Raw genomic sequence first — 14346 nt, forward strand, 5'->3', positions numbered from 1 at the left:
TCTTAGAAGCTTTTTAGAAATTCACTGGAAAAGTTGAAAATCCCGCAAGAGTTTCTCACCAGGGTATTTTTAAGTATGGATTATTAACATGAAGTCTGCCTGACTCAGAGAATTTAGCATATTTGCCAAGAATAATAAAAGCAAGGCTTACATTAAAATAAACCCTGTTGACTGTCACTGAATCTCATTTTTTTGAGCCTTTTAATTTTGTCTCTTAACTTTAAAGAAATTGTTTATTAATATAAAAATCCTGATGATTTAGAAAAAAAAGATGAACATTTTCAGAAATTCTCCAGATCTCTTCACAAATTTTCATTTTTTTCTTTTCTGAACTAAACTCACGACTTAAATCACTAAAGTTGATAAATAATAATCTAATACGTCTGATGATGTCTATATTGAGCTATAGGCTTTATGTACTCATCTGTCTTTATTTTTCTGTGTTATGTTTTGTTAATTTATCTATTTGTATTCTCACTGGCTGATGTCCTACTGTTTGATAAAAACCACCTGAATTCTTTGTAGACTGTTCTGTTTCCAATAAAAGGTATAAAAATAAATAGATAAATAAAATTAAAATATGTCCATCAGTCAATATTTTAACATGATCATAAATGTTCAAATACATAATTTATAATAATCTTGTAATTATTACATTTCTAGAAATAACACATAAAATGGTGTTTAATAGTGCGTCTCAACAGGAAGCTGTGATTGGACGGAGCGCCTGTCACTCATCGGCTACCGGAAGTGTAAGGTTAGGTAGCACGGCCCCGCCCCCTGCATACTGCCAGCCGCTGGAGCTAGCAGCAGCAGCAGCAGCAGCAGAGCAAATGTTAGTGCACACATTGAATGAAAGTCAGTGTAGCGGGCTGTGACCACCAGCAGCTGAGACCGTCTCCCCTCAGTGAAGTTATCCGACGGCGTGACTTCACCTGCGGAGACTTTTAACAGCCGACACGAGCTCACACGTTGGCAGAGGACGGGTCGGAGACATTTGTGGAAGGGGAAGGTGAGAGACGTTTGAATTACTCTCATCACACACCAAGTATTTCTGGTTAGACAGGTAGGTTAGCTAGCTAGTAGCCTCACTTGACCAACTGATTTTTCTCGTTACATCTGAATGTTTGTGCTCGTTGATACGCGAGTTGGTGTCTCGTTGGTGAGCTAACGGTGAGCCGGGAGGCTTGTTAATGATTTCTCTGTCATGTTCGGGCTGTCTGTGAGCATTCAGGCTAACGCTAACTGCCGGTATTGGTACTGTTAAGGTTAGCACACAGGCTAACTCATATCATGTTGCATGTCATCAAGACAAGCTGGCTAGCTCCTTGTGCTAGCTAACCTTATGGTTAATGTTTCATATGAGGAGCTGCTTCCGTACTGTGAGTTTCCGATTCCGACACTGTCTGTCTCTCTGTCCGCCTGTCTGTCTGTCTGTCTGTCGGTCTGTCTGTGTGTGTAGGACCGGGCGGTGCGGGGCAATGCAGCGGGTCACGGCGCAGCTCGTCGCCGGGCTGGTCGCAGCGGTACTGTCGCTGCTGGCGGAGCAGTGCTGGGCGGACGGCGGGGGCCCCAGCCTCGCTGAACGAGTAATCTGGGCTGTAAACGCCGGAGGTGAAGCACATATAGACGTGCACGGTATTCACTTCAAAAAGGACCCGTTGGAAGGGAAGGTCGGCAAAGGTGAGTGGATGCTGGGAGCCATTAACTGGGCGCTTACACCTGTGAAGGTAACAAAAAAAAAATCTTGCTCCTCAGAGGAACAGATATTTCCAGAAGAAAACCTCTGCACGGTCAGGCTTCCGCAAGTAACCACAAACTAATGAGGAGTCAGCACAGAGGGCTGCAGCTCCGCCCCTGTCAGCATGCAGAGGAAGCAGGTGACGATATGATCAGACTGACTGCACACAGTCACTCTTGGCTCCAGTTATGAGATTCAGATACTGCAAAAAAAAAATTTCAGCTGGAGCGAACACACGCCAGCCATGTGAGACAGAAGGACTCTGTGTTTCTGAGGGTGCAGGGAAAGGTCAGGGCTTGTGTAATGTGCACTTAGAGCTTAGATCTGTTTTCCAGTAATGCAGCTATTAATTCTGGGTGGAAATCACAATAAGGATAATATCCACACACAGCCATTGTGCCATAATCAATACATGGATGGACAATCATCTGCAAACATGGAATACAAAATTCATACCAGTGTTACCTGGGCGATGTGTAATAATAGTAGAGGACTAGTGTCTTACAAGATGCAAGCCCTTGACAGATATCGATATTCGATGCCATGGGGAAATACTTGCACAACTTTGGCTGCACACAATGTCAGATTTTTAGTAAAAGAAATAAATAAAACAGGACTTTTGTGCTGTGCTGTTACTGATGGAGGAGGAGGGACTGTGTAGGCTCTCCATAGTCCTGTTACTCACTGTCAGAGAGGAGAGCGTGAACAGCACAGCTGGTACTGGATAATTCACATATTCAGTGTCAATATTTTCATACTCTCAGCGACACTACGGATGATGTCCTTGACCTTAATCACTTGCGGATCTGCGGTGAGATCGAGTCCAGTTGTTTCCGTGTAGCTCTGAGATTCATCAGCCTACAGAATTTTCCCAGGAGACTCCAGTTTTTTTCATCACCCTCTCCTGGTTTCCACCCTGGTCACAATTCACAATGATTGAGAGACACAGAGAAAAATGGAGAGGAAATATAGTTTTACAGTATATTTCAGACGTTTTTAAAGGAAAAGGTTTAGTTCTGTCCACACCGAGAGGTGGACAAACAGGGTAGTGTCGAGCACGGACACTTATTTTACATATTATATAGCCATTTTCCTTCTTTTTAAAGCTCATCACAATTCAGGAAATGCATGTTTCCTTGAATCTTCCCCAGAATCTTGCTTCGGTTTTGAAATCCTGCTTGTTTTTGAGTTCTCAAGGTTGGCAAGTGTGCACGGATAAGGAGCAAGAAAGCATCTTTTATCTGATCTAAATGAGCTGCAGATGTGTAGTTGTGCAGGAAACACGTGAATAAAATCACAAACGAACTGTAAACTATATGAATAATGTGGCTGCTGAAGAACAGACACAGAAAGTTGATAGCCTTGATAACATATCCAGGAGATAATTGTACAATTGTGCTGATTTGATATTTGGCGTATTGATATTTTGTTCCACCTCTGCCTCTCGTGTTAATGTGGCCTGAACTCGCACTGAACCTGTTGCTCTTCTTCTTCTTCTTCTTCTTCTCTCAGCGTCTGATTACGGGGTGCGTCTGCCGATCCTGCGCTCCAGTCCAGAGGACCAGATTCTGTACCAGACAGAGCGCTACAACGAGGACACGTTCGGATATGACGTTCCCATCCGAGAGGAAGGAGACTATATACTAGTGATGAAGTACGCAGAGGTTTACTTCGCCCAGTCACAGCAGAAGGTATGACAAGTAATGGATCAGCGGTTTTCAGCTTCTTCAGCACACTTTCCACGTGCTGACGTACTTGTTGCTGTCCAGCTCATGTTGAGGATGGAAGTTGTGTCATGGTTAATGTTTTTAGTCACTTCACACTCGTATTTTATATCCTGACAACTGTGATTTTAAACAAGTTCAAATAATAATAGTAGATGATAGTGATTCAACGATTTAAGATTGAAATTCTGTTCAGTTTCTCCGATCTGTCCAGAGTCAACCCTCTTCACAAACAAATCTATCAAGGATCTCTGAAAAAAGAAACTAAACCCGACATCATGGACGCTGCTTTTGCATTCAGTGATCAAAACCAGTGGCTCACTACAATCTGTTTGAATATCCATCAGTGTACTGGATGATGGTGTGTGTGTGTGTGTGTGTGTGTGTGTGGATTAGTGGTTAATCAGTAAACTTTTCCAGGTGTTTGACGTGCGTCTAAATGGCCACACGGTGGTGAAGGACCTGGACATCTTTGACCGAGTGGGCCACAGCACCGCTCATGACGAGATCGTGTCCTTTTCTATTCGACGTGGGAAGCTGAGCGTGCAGGGAGAGGTGTCCACTTTCAACGGCAAGCTCACGGTGGAGTTTGTGAAGGTGAGTTTTTATTTTTTTATGAATCTGAATTATTTAAAAAAAAAAAAATCATCTGCAGTTCATCATCAGAGTGTCAGATTGCTGATTATACTGTGACACCTGTAACGGCACTTAATGATGCGTTCAGCTGCTCGCTTGATTTGTTGATCTTTCTTTCAAACAGGGTTGTGAGGTGGAACGTGACGCAGGGACAGATCAGTGCTGCAGTATTAGTCATTTTAAGCATGGTTGCTCAACTTTGTGGTTGGTTTCTAGTTATTTTAGCTTTCCAGTACACAATGAGGTAGCAGTTGGTAAAAGGAAGGAAATCCTGACGACTGTCACGTTCAGGTAGTTGGAGTTTATTCAAATTTGTCTGAATATTCAAATGACTTGTGTGCACAACGCCATTTTCTTATCAGACTATTCATGCAGCATTTGTTAAATTGGTGTCCTTGCAGGTTATTTATTAGTTTACTTTTTTATGTAATAGTGTGCAGCACGTACAGCTGTATGTGGTGGACAGGTCTGGAGAATAATCAGTACAACAGTTATTCTGCTTAATATTAAAATGACTTGAGTGTTAGGAGGTATAGTCATGAAGATATCTGCTTCAGTACGACAGGAAGGATTCTGCAAAATGTGATTATTCCCTCTTGCTGAGAGTTTGATCAGGAGATCGTGATCGTTTTATAAGTCTTATCGGTCTGTTTTTAAAGATTAGGCTTCCTCCAGCAGCTTCTTATCTTAGCATAGCATAAAGGGGGGAACAGCTAACCAGGCTCCATCCACAGGCAACAAAATCCACTTACCAGCAGCTTTTAAACCTCACTGACTAAAACATTGACAACTTGCTTGCTTTGCACACGTATTAAACATACAGTTAGATGTAGACACAAAGATGGATGAGCAGTAAACAGAAGACGTAGTTTAGGTATCATCACAATCATCCCGATTTGATTTAATTCAACATCGATTCAGTTCCAGCTTCACTTACAGAGATTCTTAGAGAGCAAACACTGTAAAGTGTCGCAGTAATCCTGGTGCATGAATAGAAATATTAATGTTTACATTAAGAGTGACGGAGAAATAAACGGGTTGATGTTGTGGATTATTAAACATTCTGTAATGAAAGAACAAGTACGTGTCACCAGATGTCGGCCTGTGGATTTCAAGCAAGAAACATATTTATAAAGAAAATAGAATCTTCTGTTAAATAACCTCTGTGGCCATTTGAATATAGATTTCAAAGTTTCCTAGATGCACTTGAATGCACCATCAAGTCCCTGTCAGAGTTTAGGAGGCGTTCAAATGAGATCCAGTGAAATTTGTTTTTTAAATGTTCCTTTAACATGACGGCGCTCCTGTCACGTCCTCACCTCACAGCTTGTAAATAAAACTGACGCTCGGGTTTAGTCAGACATCAGGCCGACATGTGAACTGAACGGCACATTTTCATAATGAAATCCTTGTCTGAAAGAGGCTGTCGACAGCCTGTTGGTGTTTGTGGTCTGTCATGCAAATGACCGACAACAGTCGCACATCTGGTCGGCCTTCATCACATTTGCTTACTTGTCGTGTAGTGAAGTTCACGCCACGGCTGCTGCCTGTGAATCTGTTTGTCCAACATTAAGCTTTTACAATCTGTTCCCTTCATTTTCATTTCTTATGTTTAAAGTTGCTGTGATTTTAAGAAAGGCCATTAAAATGTAGAAAAAGCTGCTCTGGCTGACATGCACAGTTTGTTCTGCTGAGGTTGGCTGACTTTGGAGTCTGAAGTCTGGCTGTAGATAAACAATGAGCACCATGAATCCATCCTAAACCAGTGAAAGTGTCGTATTATCTGTTGCTGTCTTTGTGATGAAGTTAGTCACATTGTATTCTCTGGCTGTGCATCCATCATCTCCTGTTAACGGGCCTGCTGCAGCGGTAATATTTTAGACACTTCCTACAAACTCATGTGCGTCATATTGTTTTTCTAAAGGCAACATGGTTGTTACACAGAACCATCTGGAGAGGTGCCGGTACAAAGTGTTTGGAAAAGTTTAGTCCCTTTAAATTACTATCTATCTTATGCTGACTTCAACCAATCAGAAGAACAGCCGGAGAGAGGAGTGAAAACATCGTGGTCCATAAAGAAATGAGCCTTCAGTGTTTCAGTTAAATATCCTCTCCTGTGCTGGTATCACAAGATGCTTTAGCAGCTACATCAACCTCTCGAGGAGCCGCCATCGTTGTCTTCAGATGAACAGCCGCTTCTCTTGCTCGTCGTCACACCTGCACCAGGGCTGTAGCTGGTTCCTTTAAAGGATGCTGCAGGAACTGGTCTGGGTTTTAAAGCCTGTTCCACATAATGGCCAAACCGTGTTATTCCAGCTTCTCGTGATGCAGCTGTAAAATACTGCACAGTGAAATGAAATGACTAGCTTCACTATCAGAATTCAAGCTATTTGGCCTGATAAGTGTAGAAGAGCCGCACAAGTAAATATTTTTATCCCTACTCAAGTTAGCATAGAGCTAAACTGGAAGGTCTCTTGTTTCATACCCAGGAAGTTGGACGGTTTTGGCATCATAACCAGCAGAGAAGCTAACGTGGCTCTGGCTCCGACGCTGTATCCAGACTTCTCTTGATATATCCGTAGTTTCAGCCGTGTTGGTTTCAGGTAGATGGTTTTTGCGTGATCACATCCAGCTCCCTCACAAGGTAAACCTTTTCATCGACTGATAGGTGAAACTGTGGCGTTTGTCTGAAACACTGGTGGATGACTGAATTTGTCTACGATTTCATCCTAATGCCCACGACTCTGTGAGGAATAAAAACACCCAAACTAAACTGTGTTAGTAGGTGAATTTCCACAGAATGAATCTTGACTGACACATAAAGGATTCAGGCTACCTTTTGATTTTGTTTTACAGTTCTGGAACTCCTCACAAATACTGATGAGGTTGCTGGAGGCCGTACTGTTGTTTTTTATCGTCTTGATTAGTATTCCCTTCAAGCTCTGTGTTCGAACAAATCAAAGATTGTGCCAGTGGCTGTGACGAACATGTGGCTGTAGGCTAAACCTGCTCTTCAGAAAAGTTTCTCTGCAGTGGCCTCTTTCTTCTTCCTCTTTGTATTTTCTGTAGATCACTGGCCCTCTTTGTGTTTTCCTCTCTTTGTAAAGATAGAAGTGGGACACGCTGTTCGCTTTTTTTTTTTTTTTTTTTTGCAAACATTAAAGCTGCTCAAACAATGAAATGACAGAATCTTTATTGTTTCTCTTCAGCAGAAATGCACCTGCAACAAATGTTGAGTCTTTACTTTTTATCTCAGGATAAAAAGCAGCTCCAACCGTTAAATAGGTGTTTTTTGAGGGCAGAAAAGATCACGAGCGTGATCACAGTCGGACACACTCCGTTTCTCCTGTGTGGTATTAAATTACCGACATGAGAGACTGTTGTCTCTGCTGTTTTTAACGGATGTGTTCTGTCTTTTCAGGGTTATTATGACAACCCCAAGGTCTGCGCTCTCTACGTGATGAAGGGGACATTAGAAGGTGAGTCCTGAGCCTGAACGCACCTCTTTTCCTCGCCATCATGCCATTATTCCCACTTTTCACTGCCTCTAACAGTCAGAAGAAACAGTGTGAGCGTCTGGATGAGCCGACACACGGGACAGAACAGGGTGGTTTGGTTTATCAGCCGTGAGGGTTCACAGCTCTCTTTGACCGTCTGACTACAGCCAGTTTCCTTCAGCCCACTGTGTAAATTCTGATGTGTTGTTAACATTTCTGGTTCCACTCTGCTCTTGTGCGTCACAGTGAAGTGAAGCTGTACATGTTGAACACTCTGACGAAGGCTCTCTACAGAAACACGTTAGCGTTTATCTCTCAGGATGTGAGCCAAATAAACCAGTGAAATGTATTTTGTCCTTCCTGACTTGGAGATTTGAGATGTGCTCCCCTTCCAAGTGTTTTTTTGGCATTTACCACTTTATCTCACAAGCCTGTAGGGCATCAGTCATACTTCCAAATACTTCATATTTGTGATAATATCTCCGTGACCGATGCATGTGGTGACTTACTTTAAAAACTGTCCTGCAGCTCACTGTTCAGCTGTTGCAGTGAACCCACTCGTTCTTATGATCGAACCAGAGGCTTCGTAATCCATCAAGGAAATGTGTTATTTCTGGACACTTTTTAAAAGTAGTGTAAGTGACGCTCCAGTGTTTTTATGCCTCCACGCCGGCAACAGCTGTGGCCAGAGGCTTTATGGGAGCGTTTGGCCGTCCAGTTCTTAAAATGTCTTCAAATTTGGTAGAAATGTCGACTGTGACACAAGATGAACTGATTAGATTTTGGTTGACAAAGGTCAGAGGTCACTGTGAACTCACAAAACACATTTTTGGCCATAACTCAATAATTCGTACGCTATTTACCATCGACATAATTGACATACGAATGTCTAATAGGATGAAATTATGAAGACATGAAGTTATGACATTTGATTTCCAAAAGGTCAGAGGTTAAATGCACTTTGACATCATAAAATCCTGATGATGATAAATATTCTGGCTGTGATTCATCACCACAGCTCAGGAGAGGACGACGACACGGTAACTCTAGTCTGAACATTCTCACGGCGACTTCACCAACAAGTCTTTACTGATTTGGTGAGTGAGATTTCTGGCAGACGTGTTGACTCTCCTCTCTAATCACAGGCTGTGTTATTAGGTGGTGAACTGTCGGCTAAACACAACACCAACAACAGTTTGCGAAATGTTTCATTGCCAAATCACAATCGTGCCTGCAGAGAACTTTGCTGTGTTTGAGAGCATTTAGAAAGTCCTCTGCAGCAAAGTCGGAGAGGAAATAATGTCTCACGGTTGTTATCTGAAGCATATTCAGTCACGTGAGGACTTGTACTGACTCTTACTTCATGTAGCTAGTGTTAGCAGCCTAATCATAAATCAGTCACGGGACCTTTTTACTGCCGAATGAATAGTTTCACTTTGACACTTTAAGTAGATTTTACTGATTACTAAATGAACGCTCTGAATGCCTCTTCCACCCACACACACCTAAGCCCTGCAGAGAACTCCTGCTCAACTAGCTGTAAGCTCATTAGTGCAGCAGTTGTGATGTACCAGTTTCTTTTGTGTCTTTTGGAAATAACCCCTCCTGAAACGTCTTCACTTGACAGATGTGCCAAAGCTTCAGCCTCACCCTGGCTTGGAGAAGCCTGAGGAGGAGGAGGAAGAAGAGGAGGAAACTGAGGGAGGCGAGGAAGGTGGGAAGAAAAAGCTCCCACCAGGTTCCAAGACCAGAGTCCAGTCGGGCCCGCGAACACCAAACCCATACGCAGCCGACAACAGCAGCCTAATGTTCCCCATCCTGGTGGCGTTTGGGGTTTTCATCCCCACACTGTTCTGCCTCTGTCGGCTGTGAGCCACAACCAGCCACTGGGGAGGAGGCGTCAAACGGACAGACGTGAGACTATGAAGAGAGGGGGAGGGAGGGAGGCAGGGAGGAAGGGGTGGGGGTGGGGGTGGGGGGGGTTTAAGGTGACAGCAGCAGCAGCAGCAGCAGCAGCAGCACAGGTAAAGGCAAACACACCGGAGAGAGTTCAACGATGGAGGACAAAAAGAGACAAAAACTTTTCGGAACGCCGCCAAGAGACGAAGCAGACGCTGCTGTCAGATTCTACCGCCGAGGAGACGTGGGACGGCCGCGTGCTGTGCGCTTCTTTGTGAATGTGTTACGCATCCACCTCTGCTGACCGTTTTGAACTATGGTAGTCATTTCCACTCAGACTGGGCAGGATTTACAGGTGCCAGTCTCTGAGGTTTTAAGCCACATTTCAGCAGGTGAGGGCTGCTCGGGAGTGATTTGTCTCGGCCCGTTTTCTAAACTAAAAGCGTTGTTTTGTACCTGGTGTAGCGAGGAAGCACACTCTGTCTAACACTCCTGCTCAGCATCCAGTCACACCTGTTACCTTTAAACTGGAGGTGGTGCTGCTGAGAGTTTGGTTAGATGAGACGGACGCTCAGTGGAACAGTTGCTTTTTCAGAGGCTCCCATTTCTCTCAACTCGTCTCATTTCTGTGTCTTTTCACTCAGATGTAGTGAGTTTGTTGTCGACGTGCCATCTTATCCTTGTAAAGGAGAAAACGGTTGGTGTTGAACCAGCAGCTCTGCAGCTGACGGGGTTACGTGCCGTTTGCCTCGACGTAAATACAGGTCGGCTTTTATAAATCTCTTGGTGATGTGATAATGCTTAAAAGATCTCTCGACATTATTCCACCAAATACCGATTGAAAGCTGTGAAAACGGTGATTTAAAAAAAGTTGTTTTTTTTTCTCCGTGGATGACGCCATCATTAAAATTCTACCTTACAAAGCGAGAATGTCGAACCTTGTTGCATTCAGTGAGAGGCAAAGTGAAGACTGTGAAGCGCTTCAGGCTTCATTCAGACCAAATCAGGCGCCGCAGTGAAGGATCAGAATCAGCGTCTGCTCCATGAACTCGAGCGGTTTCTGGCTCAGCAGCTCTTCCACTAAGACTTTCTCCATCTGCAGCATGTTTGTGGAGAATCTCTCCTCCCTGCTGCTGCAGTCCGACACCACGAGATCAGCTGGACTGTTGAAGTCCGACACCAAACCTGTCATGTCGAAAAACATCTGTCCTAACTGCGCGTGACAAAAAAGGAACATCGACAACGAAATCCACTCGATTGAATTATGTCCTAAACCACCAGAATTACAGCGTGTATGCAGTTTTTTTTTTTAAATGCAGGTTCCCAAAATCCACAGAGAAGAGTTTGTGTGTCACATTCGTCATCACGAACACACTGGAACATCAGGAAACTGCAGAGAGCTGCAGATCGTATCGTCAGATTACATCCAGAGGTCGATAAATTAGACGCATCGTTCTTTGCGGAGCTGATCTCCTTCTGGTGCCGTCTGAGGCAACAAAAGCCCAGAAACTCTGAGCAACTTATGTTCTGGTCCATATGGTCAGAATCTGTTTTTACCCTCGCAACAAACTTTTTAAATATCTAAAGCTATTAAATATATTTTTAATACCTAAAGATATTAACAAAGTGACCACAGTCAGTGGTTTCAGTCTGTCTTTCAAACTCTGTGCCGACTGAACGATGGAGTTTAAATGAGCTGTTCGTACATACTTTCTCCTTTTTTCTACCAAAACCTGAATAAGGTGGCAGCTGAAAGTGTCGGATTAGACGACACATCCCCTCGTATTGTACGTCATTTCCAGTTGAGGAATATGTAAATATCACAGTATTAACACATGTTCTGTTCTTTAAAAGAAAAAAAACAAAGGACGATGGGCCGTCTTAACTACAGGACACAACATATTTAACGGAGTCCCACAGCTTGTTGCGTTGGAGTCGTAGCTGATCGAGTTATCTTGTGATTTTACTGCCACCAGCTTTGTTTCGCTGAAGCCTGATTTGGTCTGAACGAGTCCTGCAGTGAGTCTGGACCTTTTACTTTACGTCAGCGTGTTTTCTGTGTTGTTGCCTTTTTCTCTTCACTCATTCGTGATGCATGTCTGCCTTTTTGATTCACCAAAGAATGTCTTTCTTTATTCTTAATTTAGTTTGTTAGAGAAGGAAAAAACCCGGTGGCCTCTTTAGTTTGACAACTTTTATTTAAAACGCTGCTGTGACGCCGCGGTGGCGAGCGCTTTGTCTCAGGCTGCTGGACGTCCGGAGTGTTTGCCAACTAACTGGGAGGACGGTGACTTCTTGTGTTTTGTTACCAGTCGCTGCAGCTCACCGCTAATTAACACGAGAACTAAAGAGAATCTGTGCCGTCGATGCAGCTGCTTCACAGCTGCTCCATCTGCAGTCAGAGATGAGAAAGCACAACGTCAGCAGAAAGTCTAACGACGCCTCGATGTGTTAAACCGACATTAGTTGTTGTCTCAGAACTGTCTCATGTTAACGCAGTGTGAACTCTGAGCTTCCTGAATCGTTGAGCCTTTTTCTTTTTTCCTTCATCGCCGCATCGGGCTGTGTTTTAGTCTCCAGTGTTGGACAGTCATGTCCTTTTTCTGCTTTCCATACGGTCTGAAAAGCAGCTTTGTTCTTCATTATTAGTGGGGTCGTGTTGTGAACCCTCCTGTTTATGTATCTGGTTACCTCCCCTAAGTGCTAAGCTCTGCTCCGAGGACGGTTCTGTAACTTTGCCTGTTTCACTAATGCGTCTTAAATGTCTCCTGCCCCTCTCGCTGCCAGTATTGCTGTTGCCATATGCAGTACTAGAACAACAGTTAATGATCCCGGTGCTGTGGATCCTTCCTCACTCCTCCATTCTCCTTCCTTTTTCTGAGAAGATGGTGCCAGAAAACATTTGGTCGGTTTGGTTGTTTTTTATTTTATTTTATTTTTTAAGTTGAAACTCAGCTCATATTTATACGGAACCGGATCCGGGCCACGTGTGGGGAAAAAAATGTCTTTTGAGTTCTGACTTTTTCACTGATTCTGATGGTGATGATTCCACCTGAACCGGAAACAAGTCTGAAGTTGTGAGTCGGTGGTTTGAAGTGAAGGACGATCGCTCTGAGAGTCGCTCGTCACCAGCCCCGACCTCCGAATCCAACATGGCCGCTCTGCGTATCCACAGCTGTGGAAGCTGCAGATTAACACATGTATGATTATACAGTTTATAATGACTTTTATAATTACATTGTTTATCCAGACTTTTTGTCATGATTCTGAATTTTTTGATAATTATTTATTTTCACATTTTTATGACTTTCATGACTTTTTCCCTCAGAATTGACTTTAACCTCAGAAAAAGTCGTGAATTCGAACCCATTTTGTCTCCGCGGCCCTCGTCCTCGTCCACACATTAAAGACCATGAAGGCACCTTTTTTTTTTTTTGTTTCCTCTGAAAAGATGCAAGAGGTTGATTTAACTCGGCACCAAAGTCGTCACGTGTTCTGTTCCTCTGCGAGTCCACACAGCTGCGTCTGTATATAAGGTACAAGCTCACACTGATCGTGTGACGACGGTTTTGTTCTCATCACTTTAGTTTGGTAGCCGAGGTGTTGGGTTGTTTTGTTTTTGGTTTTTTTTTCCATGTTCTCCTGAGGAAGTCTTTGTGGCCTTTCTTCTGGGAGGGAACGGTTGTTGGTACAGAGTATAAGAATAAATTTTAAGGGGCAGTCGAATGAACTGACTGTCAGAAAGTCAAATAAATGAGATTTGTCTGAAAATGTGGGATCTTCTATTCTATTCTATATAATTTAATTAGAGTGGGGCTGATCTGGAGAGATTTTATAATGCGCTTGGATTTGTGTGTTGGAATTTTTTCCTCAGGATCTTGTTTTGTTTTTAAAACGTGATGTTTTATTGGTGTGACATTTTGCACTGCCTCATGTCATTTTTTTTTTGTTTGTTTGTCTTTGTTGCCTTGAATTTTTGAATACATTTGTGCTTTACCATCATTCGCCTTGAGCTCGCTCGTTTGTTGGCTTGAATCAAATTATTCTCCTTTTTCATTTCTTTTCTCTGTCAAACTCACTTTCAGGGTTCATTTTCTTTCGGCTCTTGTTGGTAGAATCGGGGCTGCGACAAACAATTATTTTCATTATCGATTGATCTTATTTTGCTCATTTATAGTTTCAGTAATTAATTTTCTTTTTTGTCCAGTCAACACTCTTCATTTACTGTCATACGTGACACAGAAAAGCAGCACATGTTCGATCGTTTTGCTTGAAGAACGACTGAAACACTTTTTAATTATCAAAACAGTTGGCAATTAATTTTCTTTCGATCGACTTTATCGTTGCAGCTCTGAGTAGAACTGAAGCTCATAAAAGTCTGTCCAGCCCTCATTTCTCATGTTTGGATCTCTCGAGTGTTTTTCAGATCTGTATATTTATTTTCTCACAACTGAATGAACTGGAGTGGAATGAAGATCTGCTCTGATTTATTTTATTAGAACATCAGAACCAAAGAATTTCCATCGCTCCATCCAAATTCTTAAACGCCGTCTCGACGTGACGCCAACGGTTCTTTTCACCTCCGTCACCCTTTTCTGTTTCTCGCCGTGAATAAACCAGATATCGCATCTCATCATCACATCACATGTCGTTGAGTTCTTTGCCACTCCCATCCTCAAAGAGTCACTTTTAATTGCTCTGTAATTTAATGTAAATTTAATTTTGGCATGTTGCTGTTTCCTCGTTTCCTCGTTTCCTCATTTTCTCAAAGCAACTGAACATGTGAGACGAATTTAAACTGAGACGAGTTAGAGCATCACAACATCAGCTGAACACACACACACACACA

At 43.0% G+C, this 14346-nt stretch overlaps 1 protein-coding gene across 2 annotated transcripts; it reads left to right on the top strand.

Annotated features, from left to right (window-relative positions):
* Window positions 1–765: 765 nt before the first annotated feature.
* Window positions 766–9549, top strand: mlec (malectin). Of its 2 annotated transcripts, none has more exons than XM_037098332.1 (6): window positions 766–1066; window positions 1463–1683; window positions 3254–3432; window positions 3886–4062; window positions 7523–7580; window positions 9226–9549. In XM_037098332.1, exons 2-6 carry the CDS (start codon window positions 1482–1484, stop codon window positions 9468–9470), a joined length of 861 nt encoding a protein of 286 aa, XP_036954227.1. In that variant the 5' UTR covers window positions 766–1066; window positions 1463–1481; the 3' UTR covers window positions 9471–9549. The 2 variants fall into 2 exon arrangements, with proteins under 2 accessions (XP_036954227.1, XP_036954226.1); XM_037098331.1 differs by having other exon boundaries at window positions 766–1012.
* The last annotated feature ends 4797 nt before the right edge of the window (window positions 9550–14346 follow it).

This window comes from Acanthopagrus latus, chromosome 5 (assembly GCF_904848185.1).
Source record: "Acanthopagrus latus isolate v.2019 chromosome 5, fAcaLat1.1, whole genome shotgun sequence".
In the NCBI taxonomy this organism is placed as follows: domain Eukaryota; kingdom Metazoa; phylum Chordata; class Actinopteri; order Spariformes; family Sparidae; genus Acanthopagrus; species Acanthopagrus latus.

Excerpts from the sequence above, each read along its gene's own strand:
- mlec (XM_037098332.1), top strand. The coding sequence starts at position 1,482 with ATGCAGCGGGTCACGGCGCAGCTCGTCGCCGGGCTGGTCGCAGCGGTA. Across the intron at positions 1,684-3,253 it reads GGAAGGGAAGGTCGGCAAAG|CGTCTGATTACGGGGTGCGT; the intron begins GTGAGTGGATGC and ends TTCTTCTCTCAG. Across the intron at positions 3,433-3,885 it reads TCGCCCAGTCACAGCAGAAG|GTGTTTGACGTGCGTCTAAA; the intron begins GTATGACAAGTA and ends AAACTTTTCCAG.